Raw genomic sequence first — 14,694 nt, 5'->3', positions numbered from 1 at the left:
TAAGTTAGAAAATTCGTAATTAAATTATGAAATGTCTATAAATTCATAGAAATGCAGGAAAATTGGCTAATAATTCCTGAAAATTGTATGAAATAAAAGAAAATTCGAAAATAAATCCAAAAAAATGCAAAAAATCAGGATAATTGAAAAAACTGAAAAATGCCCAAATTACCTGAATAAATCAGTAAAAATATGAGAATAAATTAGAAAAATATGAGAATATAATAGATAAAAGCAGGTGCATGACCATTGCACACCAACAAAAAAACAAGGGCATGACCATTGCATCCACAACAAGTTCATGTGAGCAACATATAAAGTAGTTCATCAGCACACTAAATCCACGCATAACAAGATCACCAACATTTAAAGTAGTAGTTCACCATAGTAAGTCCACACATAAATATTCCTAGTCCACACAAAAAAAGTCCACATGAAAAGTTGTAGTTCACTAGTCCCCATCACACCAAACCATACATGTCTTAAATTACATCAAAAGTAGTAGTTCCTCCACATAATTTATTCAAGCTGGAGTTTCTTCTTGCTTCTGGTATTAGAAGCTGGACTGGATGGGTTGGCCACCTCAACTGGAATTCTTCTTGGTGTACACTTCTTCATGACAGCTTGCTTCTTACTTGCTGTCTGCACTGTCAGTGGAGAGACTTCATAGGATGCAATGTCTTCATGAACAACTAGAGGGTGCCCAATTTGGAGAGCAAAGGGGTCATTTGATCCAGTTGCAGACCTTGGGTGAAAAAGTGGAAGTGAGGTTGTAAATGAGATCGGTGAGGTTGTAAATGATAAGATAAGGAAATGTGAAAGTGAGAGATAAAGAGATCACCCATACCTACTAGTCACTGAATTGTCAGTACTTGTTGTTGGTGGCCCCTTCTTTTTGGCAGCTTTTTTCACTCTCTCTGGCTTATGTGTATCATTGTCCACCTCCTCGTTGTGGGGGAATACCATGCCTGATCCAGGAGTGGCCACAACAATGCTACTCACTGTGTTACTGGAAGATGCTTTCTTCAGCCTTTTCTTGGGTGGACCCTTGAAATAAAGTATAGGAAATTGTTATTTTGCATAAGTAAGCATAAAGTGTTGTCATTGTGTAACTATGTTTAGAAAGTCTACCTCTCAGCCTCATATGCAGCTATGTCATCTGGATTGCCATTATTACATGTATACCAATGGTGCCCTAACTGGTGGCATATTGGGCACTCATGTTGCCTTTTGCCAGTACCTCCCTCTGTGCCTGATTTCTTCCTACTACTTCCTCCCTCCAAAGCTGATTTCATCTTGTTCCTCCTTCCTCCTGCAGTTGACTTAAGCAATGGAGGATTCATGAAGAATCCATGGGTGGGTTTGGACCACATGGACTTGTCAGGAATAGAGGGCACAGAACCTGCATATGCAATTTTAAATTTCTCAACTGAATAGCACTCATCCACATAGTCTTCAAGTTTGGCCCCAGGGATTGATGTGATGTAGGCAATGACATGTTTGCATGGTATTCCTGACCCTTGCCAAGCTCTGCATGAACATGTCCTCTCAGTTATGTTTACTACAAACCTGAAGCTACTAGCAGAGCCTCCCTTAGCACAAACTTCTGCAATGCCATCAGGTGTGCTTGTGATTACTTCAATGTCAAGATTATAGCTAGCTCCTCTCAACTTCTGCACTATATGAGGCAAGATCTTTCCTTCAAACTTTTGGGCAACATTTTTCCTGTTGTTCCATTTAATCAAGATCATCTATCTAATGGTATCCATTAAGTCATCTAGATGCAGGCCCTTCTGATCCTTTACCTGTCAACATAGCAAACAACGCATGTTAGCAAATATGAAAAACAATGCAACCAAAGTGCTAAAGTAGACAAGCTTACCCATTTATTGAATGCCTCGGCCAAGTTATTGGTAACATAATCCACTTTTCACAATGTGGAAAACTGGCTCCTGGTCCACAATTTCTTGTGATTTTCCTGAAGATATTTCATCGCCTCTGGTTTGGCTGCAGCCATAGCTTGATAATGTCTCTCAAACATGAAAGGGCTCCAAGAATATGCACATGCCCCACTAGATGGTACATACGCTCTCTATGTTCAGCATATGGAAAAACCGCACTCACCCCATGCAACACTGCTTGCCCACAATCAGTGCTGAATGTAAGCCCAACTGGGTTGCCTATCGCTTCTTTTAGCCTCCCCATAAACCACTCCCAATTCTCATTTGTTTCTGAGTCAATGACACCAACAGCTACGGGGTACATCCAGTTGTGACCATCAACTGCACAAGCTACACACAGCTGGCCCCTGAACCTTCCATTTAAAAATGTACTATCTACTGCAAGATATGGTCTACAACCTCCTAGGAAACCATCAACACAAGCTTTCAAAGCAAAGAACAACCTATTAAACCTTATTTTGTTGTTGATGGTATGGTGATCAATTATAACAAAAGATCCAGGACTAGTATCCTCTATCTGAGCCTTAAATCTGTAAAGGTTGTCAAAACTTTTGGCCCAAGGTCCATAAAGTTTATCCATAGCAAGTTGCTTACCTAGATAAACTTTCCTGTATGTCACATCAATTTTGTGGGTCTCCTTCAACCTCCATTTCAGCCGTTTGGCACCCAATGTTCCATCTTCCTTCAACCAATCAAGCACCTGCTCACACACCCAAAACTGTGTCACTCCTACACAAGTGCCTGCCCTCCTAGTGCTTTGACAATTCTCATGATCATATGGGTTCCTTGTGATCTGCCAATTAAGACATCAATGGTTATTTACTACTAAAAAATAAAGACATCAATGCATGCATACCGAGTGTTACAAAAATTTTACCTTCACTGTGACTTCATCGCTCAAAAGAGTGGCATGAATCCTCCACCTACAGCCCACATTCTTGCCACTGCAATACACCCTGTATCGATTTTTGTCACTCTTTTCAATGTTATATTGGAACTCATATTTGGTAGCATGTGTAGCTAAAGCCAACTTAAAAGCGTTCATGTCTGAATACATAGTGCCTACTGCCATAGGAGGATCTTTCTTGTCATAGTCTGCATTAGGTTTCTGTGCAGGCTCTCTATCTGTAACAATGTTATCTTCCTCTAATTCATCTGACTCTAATTCATCTCCCTCTACTTCATCTTCCTCTACTTCAAATTGACTAATGGGAATGGGAGGTGCTCGATGCTCAGGACCAATGTCAATATACAAGCATTCATCGTCAACACCCACATGCTCATTTGATGGGTTTGGGTTTGCAAGGGATTCACTATCTGCAGATTTAGTATGTGTTTAAAGCCTAGAATCGTCTATGCTAAGTTCAACTGATTTCCCAGTACCAATCTCCCACTGTAAAATGTCAGGAGGCTCGCTACCCAAGTCGGTATCCATCCTACAGAGCATGCAGATTAAACAAAGCATCCTAAGCATGACGGCTTGGTGGCACATACATAGATTAAACAACAGAGCATGCTAAGCACAGGAAGAAAAGATGCTAACATTATCATGCATTTTAATCAACTAGAAATTTACGATTCAAGTACAACCCTATGCAATCATGGTTATGCCATATGATTGAATAGAAAAATATTTGAGACCCAAAATTACCTCACTGCCTCAGAGTTCTAACTGTAAACAATTAGATTTGTAACAAGAGTTGTAACGCTGTCAACAATGGAATTGTAACGATGTCTAGTTACCATCGGTTCTCCTAGAAGTTATCAAGTTTTACCTCACTGCACGGGAAGAAGAGGCAAATTTGGAGGCGAGTCGGCTTGGGGTCTCACCGCGGGCGTGGCCGCCGGCTGGCCTGGCCGTCGATTAGTCGCACGGCCGCATCGCCCAACTGGCTGGCGCACGGCAGGATGGCTGTGGAGAGGAGGCCGATAGCGGCGGGGGGCGGCCTAGGTGGCCGCACGGGCACGCCAGCCGGTGTGCCGGCCTGGCCGCCGGCTGGCTGCAATACCGCAACTGCCCGGGTGGCACAAGGGAGAGAGGAGGAGGCTGAAGCGCACGCGGCAGTCCGGGGGCGGCGGCGGCGGTCCGGTGAGGCGGGCCAACGCCGGATCTAGCCGGTCCGGCGGCGCCGACGGCGGTTCGGCGGCACTGGCGGCTAGGGTTCCGGGAGGGAGGGGCGCACGGGAGGAGGGGCACACGGGGAGTACTCCCGCACGGGGTCCGGCGAGGCGGGGGAAGGCTGGATCTAGCCAGTCCGGCGACGACGGCGGCGCCGGCGCCTAGGGTTCTGGGAGGAAGGGTCGCTCGGGAGGAGGGGCGCACGGGATGAGGAGGAGAGGAAGGAGGACTGGCAGGGGCGGTGGTGGTAATTTTTCTTGATGGGTCCCACATGTAAGAGTTCCTTTTCTAACAGAAGGGGGACGGAATGGCATGTAGGTAAAAGAAATTTTGGTGGATGGCATAGAGGTGTCTGGAAAAATTTTAGTGGCACACAGGTAACCAGCATCTTTTTTAATGGCGTAAGGGTAAAAGACTCTCGGTGAGAAGGGGAGAAGAGGTGGGTTTGGATTTTTTTTTTCTTTTTTTCTTTTCAAATTTTGAGCGGAAGGCGTAACGCGTGGTGCGGGATAAAGGACGCTTCTCATGCATGGAGACGTATAAAGGCATGTTTGGTGAGCTTCTTCCAGCCAGCTTTCGAGAATTTATAGTTACAGATTCTGAAAAATGAACTAAGAATCTAGAAGCTCTAGAAGCTAGAGAAGTTGGGTTTAAGAGTTTTTCCAGATTCTCAGATGCTGGTTACCAAGCAGCTGCTTCTCAGAATCTAAAGCTCTCAAACAGACCCAAAGTAGGTTTCCGCCTTCCGACACGGCAAATACGCGAGGACGAGCCCACTTGTTTGTAGGGCCTAGACATCGCGGAGTCCACCTGTCAGTAAGAGAACTTCTGCTCTAGTTTTTATCACTCCCTCCGTCCCAGATTATATGAAATTTTGACTTTCTATTTACAATCTTTGACTACTCGTCTTATTAAAAAAATTTAAAAGTATTGTTTATTTTATTTATTATTAAAAGTAGTTTAAGTATTACTTATAAATTTTTATATTTACACTAAATTTTTAAATAAAACGAATAGTCAAATAGTCAGAATCCTCTATATTATGGGATTGAGGTAATGCTACACATTAGTTCTTATCTTGATATTAATTTTTATATTTTTATTTGAATTTTAGATTTTTCTAAATCGTATTTCTACATTGAACCTTATTTTAATTTTATTTACTTTTAATTCCTAATTGGTATTTATACTTGTAGTGTAAACTTGAACTCGTACATAAACTATTTTATGTATAATTTTTATAATTTTAATTCAAATAGATATTTCTAAATTGTATCATACTAAACTTTTTTCTTAATATTATTTATTTTTAACCGAAATTTTATATGTTTTTCGGTTGTATTTCTAGACAGACTCTTCACTCAATATTAATCATTTCAATTTTTCAATTCGAATTTTTTACTTCTCTAAATTGTATTCACACGAGGACTCTATTTAGTTTTATTTATTTTAAATTCCAAAATTTTATTACTAATTAGATTCTAGAGTGAAGTGCACCAGCGGTTCCTAAACTTGTATGCATGTGTCATCTAGGTCCTCGAACTCTTAAAATGCATTTTTTGGGTTCCCGAACTTGTCCGGAGGTGTCATATAGGTCCAAATGGGCTCCGACCCGCTCCATCCGCTAACGTGCTATGCCACATTAGCGCCTACGAGAAGGAAGAGAAAAGAATAATGAGGAGAGAAACTGACATGTGGGACCCACATGGCACACCCAACACGTAGACGCTACCGTGGCATGCCATGTCAGCGGATGGAACGGGTTGGAGCTCGTTTGGACCTATATGACACTCCCGGACAAGTTCGGGAATTCAAAAATGCATTTTGAGAGTTTAAGGACCTAGATAATATATGCATATAAGTTTAGAGACCGACGGTGCACTTCACTCTAGATTCTATTTTGTGTTTTTATTAATTTGGGAGTTTTTTATTAAATTTCTAAAATTATATTTCTAATCTGTTTTTAATTAATTTGTGGTGACTCTTTGTCGTATTACCCCATATATATATATATTTCTATTTGAATTATATTTTTTTTCTAACATATGAGATCAAACATAGTAGCTAATTTTCCTATTACTCCATCTAGTTCCATAATTCTTCCTTCTAATTTCATAATTCTTGTCATTTTACAAATGGTTTTAATTAAATTTTTTAACAAAAAGAATTATGAAACTAGAGGGAGTATATATATATATATATGTATATAAATAATAGATTTTTGCATATCTTATTAAGAACTTTTACAGGAAAGTTCTTAACTGTTTAATTTTAACTGGATGAAAGTTTCGGAAATCTATATTTACAAAGAGAGCTCTTAACCTGCTCTTGTTTTCGTAAGATTTTTGCAAGAAATATTTATACGTAGACATTACCTTTGATAGTCTAAAGTTCCAACTGAAAGTTTTCAGAGATTGTAGTTCCAACTGAATACCTAGCAAAAGGAAGGTGGGTGTATCACTGACAGATGGGACCCACATGGCGTACGGCGGCCATGCCCCTCAGCCCGTGCACACCAGTATAAGTAATAAAGTTTACAACAAATCTGAGTAAGCCAATACTCATACACATGAAGTTACACTACACAGAGCAGCACTTATATGGCACATATATACACCACCAGATGGATCTCTTGATAAGACAGGAATCAGTGGCAGAATTCTCCTACAAGCTGGGTCAATGTCAACACAGGCTAAGCTACCAAGCCTACTACACTCCATCTAGAAAATCAGGGCATGGCAAAACTGGAGCTGCTGCGGGGCCATGGAAAGGCGTGAATCCGCAATACCTCGCACCAAAATACTCACAGCGGTACACAGCTGTTGGGGGTAGCCTCAGGCAAGTTCACAAGCTACTGTACAATGTCACTGTATCACAAAGATCACTGGGGTGCAGCAGCGAAGGTTCCGAAGTTCCAATCACATCCTAAATAGATACTTCAGATCGTCCACAGTGAGCCGAGTGGCGTGGCCACCTGATTTGTCTTCGCCAAAAGCAGAGCTAACCATAGTTCTCTTTTCCTCCTGTAAAGAAGTAGAAACATCATCAGATGAGCAGACCACCAAGGCACCAAATCACCAAGGATGTTTGTTGTATCAAAAGATAACTCATATCTACATAAGATAGTGATATTCAAATTGTTGCATTTGCCCCCATGGTTAACAAAAAGGATATTAAATAGAACCTCAATAAAGTTGTTTGTTTTTTGGTACATAGTTAGCACCCAAAAAAATACACGCGGTTCACGAGAATATTACAACTTGCAATATTAACTGCCTGTTCATTTTCCAACATCACATTGCAAATCTGACAGTGCAGTTTCAAGGACCTATCATGTACTCGACACCAATATCAGGCATCAAACTTGCATGTTTAAGAATAACAATGATATTAATGTAATTCATCCCTCAGTAAAAAAAAATGAAATGTATGTTGTCTAAGTAGGAAAAAGAAAAAAATGACATGAGTGCACAAATGAAAGACAAACTATTACCTGCAGAGCTAAAATGCGATCTTCCACTGTATCTTTAATGGTTAAACGGGAGACGGTAACAGGACGAGTCTGACCAATCCTGTGTGCTCTATCAATTGCCTGGTCCTCAGCATAAGGATTCCACCAAAGATCAAGGAGAATTACATGGCAAGCAGCAACCATATTGAGACCAAGATTACCTGCTTTCAGTGACATGATCATAACCCTGACCTGAGAAAAGAAAAAGATTCCCTTTAAAACAACTGCTGAATGAATGAATGGCTGGAAGTAATAAGAGAAACAAGGTGGTGAAATAGATAGTGAAAACAGAACATAGGGACCTCTGGGTCTGTGTTGAAATCTTTCACTGCTCTATCTCTTGAATTGAGGGTCATTGTTCCATCTAGTCTCCTGTACTGAATGAGATTGCTATTCAATGAAAGCTCCAGCAAATCTAGCATGCCAGTCCACTGGGAGAACACAATGGCTTTCACTGGTGCAACTTGGCTTTGATTTGATTCAATAGTATCACTGTCAGTAAGGGCATAAATGTTAATGATCGAATTCAGTATATCAATTGCCGCCTGTATCTTCGAGGAGATGTAGCTACTTTGACTAATAGAAGATGACTCGTCATCTAATGATGAACTCCCTGCTGCATGAGAACTGGATTCACCAGATATGCAAATCCTTAATGCTCCTGACGAAAATACTGAATCCGTACTTAATGTGTTCCCGCAATTAGGGGAGGGACAGGTATTCTCATCAGTTGTTAAACGTTCATATATACATGGATAGCAGAAGACATGGCCACACATCGCCACGACAGCATCCTCAGGTGGATCCTGCAAAAGGCATAACTTAGAATAATTGCGTCCAGTAAAATAAGTCCAAAGGTTTTTAAGTGCGGCCCACTTTTTTGCAGAAGTTTGAATTAAACCAGTAATTACATTGTCCAAAGACACAGAAACAAGAAAAGAATGATATTTGCAAAATGAAATAACCTGACCAGCTATGATTGGCATTGTAGCTCTGGATGTAAGAACACCCAAGGTGCTTTCTCATAAAATATAGAGGGTTGGGCTGCTTCAGGTCAGCAGCTATTCTATCATTTTATTACCATCCACTTCCTCTCCATAATTTATATTATGATTTTATTCCAAGAGCATGAGGTAATAGAGGTATGTAAAACATTTATATTTCAGTCTGACCATGCAACTACCATATGGGCCATTGGAGGGAAGTTGCACACACACCCCACCCCAAATAATGAAAACTAATTGTCAACCGGTGTATTTCCACAGGATACTACCATTATTATGTTATTACAGATATAGCAGAATAATTTACTTTTATAAATATGTTGGTTACTTTTAAAACTATAGCAGCTTGGATTAAAAGAAAATTCGTGTCAGTTACAATTTCAAATTTCAGAATTAAATTAATAGCTACTGCCACGATTATGATATGCCTAATCAATGGTCAGAACTTTCTAACATAGGATCTCACTTGGAGTGCCCAATTATTTTAAGTATAAACAACAATAATACAGCATAAAATAAAAGGTGAGACACAAACATGCCAGGAAAATGTTTATGAGGGTGGATAAGTAACACTGAGTCAACAAATTTGCAAGTTATGTAAATATAATTGAATAATATAATAGGTGAGATTTAACATAATGGAGAGAGATTAGATAGCTTACGCCGCAAACAGAACAAATCGCTGCAACTTCCAGCTTTGCAAGCAAATTTATTATCATTTCCTTAGGAAGTTGCTTTGCCATTTCTATAGAACCATCGCCTTTATATTCTGACTGATGCCCCTTCACAAGAAGAGGATGATCACAGGCCTGCCTAAGGCGCAACAGCATTAAAAGAATGTTGGCATAGTTCTGTTTGAGTGTACCAGCAGCAGCATATGCCTGAAATGGATCACAATATATCAGCATTCTGAAATTATACTTGAAAAATCTCCAGTTCTTGGAAGAAGATACTCCCTCCAACTCAAAAAGACTTCATCTTTGACCCTTCCTATTTGTCCCATAAAGAATTCATTTTTTGAGCAATTATTGCATTGGAGTTTGGTAAAGTGAGAAACAAATGCCTTGGGATTTGAAAAAGTAAGGAACAATTGCATTGAGTCTTGAAAAAGTGAAGGACATTTTAGTCTTTGTAATTTTGTATTGGTATGTGTGAGGTATGCTAAAAATGAAGTCTTTTGGGGTTGGACTTGGACGGAGTACAAATGAATGGGTCTTCATCAAATGAAAAAAAAAATCACCTCTTAGAAATTAATATCCACTTTAGAATGTTCAATATTAGATAATGGTTCAATGGAAATATGAGGAAACATTGTGGATCGTAACAACAATATTCTACAAATACTTGATCCAGCATTCAAGGAAGAAAGAAATCCAGTAAGATTGGAGATTATATATTACTTCTCCAGGTCACATCAACATGTCATTTTGGACATCACCCATGGTGTTCAAAATGAAAAAACTACTAATTTTTATGATATATTTATACACCCCCCAACAAAATTGAGATAAGAAGTACTTCGCATCACAAACGTAAATATGTGATTTTCATGTATACAATCTAAATATTAATTCTCAATGTTTCGAAAATTTAGTTGATGCAGGATCAGAATGACATGTTTCATATATATTTGATTTTAACATTAAACCAACCTTGAACTGTTGCCGCGAACGTTCTTCCAGCGTCAAATAGAAAGCCCGCTCCTCTTTTGTAAAATCTACCTTTTCCAAATTAATTGTCTTTGGAGGCAACTTTATGATTGGCTCTCCATCAATAAGAGTTTCTACGTAAAACAAGGTAACATGTGATCAGCAACAGATAATTTAAACAAAGAAAAAGCTAGAGTAAAAAACTAGCATTCACAAGCTCTTAAAAATCTTACAACAACAATGTAAGCACACCGAATTTCTTGGAATGAGAAAAACAGAAAGGAAGTATAGCATACTGAGCAGAAACAATTAGCAGAGGAAAATGAAGGATTTGCACTAATGGCAACTGGCAAGCAATTTTAATGCAGTGTACTTTATAATAAGAAAATAAAAAGGGAAATATCATAACTTTCCAATATAGCTCCTCTATGGTAATTGGCCGAATCTGTTTACCCAATATTTGTATCGCATATCAATTTAATATAAACCCACAGAAAGGGCCAAAAATATCCTAGGAGATGCGGTTTAACCACATGTGGGGTGTCCACTAAGCATGTTTCCGTAGCAACAAAGAATGGTAAAGTGTTGTGGTTGAAATGGCTTCTTTACAATGAAATATCCTAGCATGGTACTATATATAGGCAAAAAAGGAACTGCAGAAAACACATGCAATAAAATAAATTTTTGTCACCTTTCGTGCGCCGCAGGAGAACTATCCTCAACACAGTTTGAAGTTTCTTATATCCATGAATTGCATTTCTAGCTATCGGGTGCTTTATCATTGTACAAAATGAATTATAGGTAGAATATGGATCGTATTTCAAGAACCGGAAATAGCTGTAGAGCTCGTCAATTGCATTTTGTATAGGTGTCCCCGATAAACACCACCTTCTTTTTGCTCGTAGTCCACAGCAGGCTTTAGCCACTTGAGTTCGGAAATTCTTTATTGTCTGAGCTTCATCAAGGACAACCCTAAACCATCGCACTCTTGCAACTGGGCCACTGGCAAGATCAATGTCTGAATCCTTATGTTTCTTTTTCTTTTTCTTCGACTTGCTCTGTGCTTTGGATGGCTGTTTTCTCTTATTACCAGCAGAAGATTCTTCGCCATTCTTCTGATCAGTGTCATCATCAGCATTTTGTTTAGGCACTTCATTGGCCACAATTGTGTATGTAGTGATCACTACATCATATTTTGCCAGCTCACTTGGATCTCTGGTCCTTGAACCACCATGATACACTAAAACAGATAATTTAGCATTTTCACAAACCTTATCTGTCAATTCATTTGCCCATTGCTTGAGGACACTGGCTGGGCACACTACTAGAGTACCTGCAGCTGGCCTTGTCATGGACCGCATGGACGATGATGTATTTGCCTTATTCTTCTTCTTGGGTTCAACATTTCTTTTAATCGTATTATCTGGAGCAGTATTTATTTGACTAGTACATGGTCCAGCTTCACTAGTACCAGCTGCTGTGGATGACGAACCAGCTCCTGGATCCTTCGTGGGCTCATCATTCTTAGTCTGCTCCCCCTTATCCACTACAGGCACTGCCTCATCGTCTTCATCAAGGTTTAGCGCTTCAGCTTTTAAACGATCTGAATCAACAGACATAAACTTTGACTGCTGGTTCCTCTCTTTTTGTATAAGGGCAATTGTAGACACTGTTTTCCCTAGACCCTGTTACAAGAAAACTTCTTTAAGGACAGTGACACAATAAGAAGTTGCTATTTGTCAAGAAGATATGAAACTAGAAATAACCTGATCATCTGCAAGAATTCCACCTGCACAATGAGAGCTATTCTCCTTCTTAACCATCCAAGCTAATGCCATTTTCTTTCAAGAAAAAAAGTTATAAGAGGAATATGGTATACAATACCAATCATAAAAGCAAAACAATAAATAATTTATGCGAGAAATATTTACCTGGTGCCTAAGCAGAGGTACTGATAGAATACCTTCAGGCAGATCATCTTCTCTTTTATCCTGACTAATGTTCTGTATAACATATTATAAGAAGCAATGTCACAGAGCAGAATCAAATTAAAGACGAACAGCTTAACCAGTACATAATCTACCTGCAGATAATATCCTAGACTGGATAAAACCATGTCATGAACCAGATAAGCATAGAGATGTTGTGTGGACTCATTCAAAAATGAAAAGTGTTGCATGATTGCATCTATGATGCAACTTAAAAAAATCAAAACAAAATGAGAAACAGGTTTGAAGCTCTGTAAATATTTTACAGAAACACTGACTGAAATAAGAAGCATGTATCATCATCTTCACAGAACTTCGATCTTCCTACCAGAAGAATGGAGAATAACTAGTATGATTTGTTCAAGGACAAAACTGGTCCAAAAAAAATGGAGATCAACTATAGCATGTTCAAAGGCCAGAAAACCAAATAATTTGAGTAGCAAACTGAGGAACCCAGGAGATCGACAATGGGCAAATTTAAACAAATTTGAAATTCAAAGAGTTAACACCTAGTAGCTATTTGTGGTTCTCTTCATGTCATAGAGTTCCCTTTGTCTTATTGATGAACTAGGAAAATGATTTATAGCAACAGAAATATATAGAATGCCAACTGTTTATAATAATCCATCAAATCCAGTCTGCAATTTGATTCACAAAACATATAAGAGAAATAACTCGGTTGTACAAAATTGCCTGAATAACTAGGAAGATAGAAAGGAACACATACCTGTAGCGCTTCCTGGTATACTGCTCTCTCATCAGAATCTATTATCCTATTTTCCAGGATTGGGCGACCTTGCATATCAATGCCATTAGCAAATTCTCTGTGATTAGCAGAACTATTGCGACCAAAAGATGGAGGAAGAACCCTCTGTGAACTGGAGGTTCCATATACATAGAGATCCTCTAGCAAGTGTGAAAGGGGAAAATATTAGTTCTTCTAAGAAAACCTGGACAGATTTCAAGCATCTGTATGGATGAGCTATAGTGAATTAAGACTAAATATACAAACCATTATCGCTGTCTGTGATGACCTTCTTGTTGTTACCAAGATAAGAACTTTGGCTCGGCAACCTTGATGATGAAGGCTCCCCAATTCCATTAGCAACATTTTTCCCCATCCTATTTTCACCTAATCTTTGTAAATTGCCATTGGTAAAAGATGGTGGGAATCTGCGCGCCTCATTTCCAGCCATTGAATGGATAGATTTTGTTGTACTGCCATTTGAAAAGGATGATGGAAGAATCCTCTTGTCATTATCATTTCCATCTGATGCAAAACCATTGTGCCTCTTGACTACATCAGTTCTGTTGGAAGGAGTTGCCCTTGCAGAATCATTTGGTGACCCCCCAAAAGAACTTGAATGTGGATAAGTTTGGTCACCTGAACCTAATGCATGATGAGCATTCTCAATATGTCTTCCGCTTGCAAAAGGTGGCAGAGTTCTGTATTGATCATTTCTATTTTCAGTAGGCCTGGAAGAAGATGAAGCTTGCTGCTGGCCAAAACTACCAACTGGATCATCTAAGTCGAAGTCAAAATCTAGATCACTGTCTGAACTCAAGTCAATAAAATTATCGCTGTTCATATTGCCAGAAAGCATGTGCAAAGCATCTGTGTGTCAGAACTCCAATTGTGCTTAGCAGTACAAACTGCGCATAAACACGATCAGATCACAATGTATCAACTAGTAGGTTGACCATGATATTATGAAAGCAAAACCACTTCCTAGTTTCTGGCTTTCTGCAGATGATCGGGAAGCCAAACAGACCAAGCGCACCACAGTGGTCACAGCAGTAGACACAGTTACTTGCACATGCTAACTTAACCTGCAAAGCAAATCAAATAATGGTGCGGATGAATGTATATCAAACAGTGAGAAAATAATAAAGGAAAAATAGCAAGCAAACTTTTTTACAGAATTGCTATATATCTAGTTCTTGAGCATTATCTACAAGCAAAGAAAAGCACTAAGGTACCAGGCCATTTTTTCCCTAAAAATTAATCGCATTAATTAGGGATGAGAGTTAGTAACCGAACAGTTCATATGAAATTATTTCACATGGTACACTAGCCTGGCCAGTTCAAATCTAAGACACGATCACTGATCACAGATGAACAACCCAGAGGCTACGCTTGGACAGATGGAGCTAGCTATCCACTAAGAACTGGATTGGATTTCTCCCAAAAAAATAAATATTCAAGTGTATTAAACAGGCCGTTTCAGAATATCACAAGTAACCATCGAAAAAATGCGCTCGATGGGACCAAATCTTGCAGCGCAACACTCCTACTCGACGGGATCGACCAATCTCCCACCCAATCCAAACCCCCCAAAACCTCGATAACCTCCCGCTATCTACCCCAATCCGATCCAACACCCCCCACAAAAATTCGCGCACGGGAAGCCTCCCACCTCTTTTTCTCCCACACGGAACACCCAACACGCGGCAGACACTCA

General features: G+C 39.4%; 1 protein-coding gene across 1 annotated transcript; it reads right to left on the bottom strand.

The window, feature by feature from the left end:
* Positions 1 to 6,442: 6,442 nt before the first annotated feature.
* Positions 6,443 to 14,655, bottom strand: LOC102708915 (helicase-like transcription factor CHR28). Its single transcript, XM_006659121.3, has 10 exons — positions 13,245 to 14,655; positions 12,960 to 13,138; positions 12,176 to 12,247; positions 12,011 to 12,085; positions 10,936 to 11,929; positions 10,248 to 10,378; positions 9,258 to 9,476; positions 7,894 to 8,397; positions 7,574 to 7,783; positions 6,443 to 7,103 (listed from the first exon to the last, which is right to left on the bottom strand). Exons 1-10 carry the CDS (start codon positions 13,834 to 13,836, stop codon positions 6,999 to 7,001), a joined length of 3,081 nt encoding a protein of 1,026 aa, XP_006659184.1. The 5' UTR covers positions 13,837 to 14,655; the 3' UTR covers positions 6,443 to 6,998.
* Between the last annotated feature and the right edge of the window lie 39 nt (positions 14,656 to 14,694).

Source organism: Oryza brachyantha, chromosome 8 (assembly GCF_000231095.2).
Source record: "Oryza brachyantha chromosome 8, ObraRS2, whole genome shotgun sequence".
Classification (NCBI taxonomy): Eukaryota; Viridiplantae; Streptophyta; class Magnoliopsida; order Poales; family Poaceae; genus Oryza; species Oryza brachyantha.
Note: the sequence above shows the minus strand (reverse complement) of the source record. Positions and strands in the feature narration are given on the sequence as shown.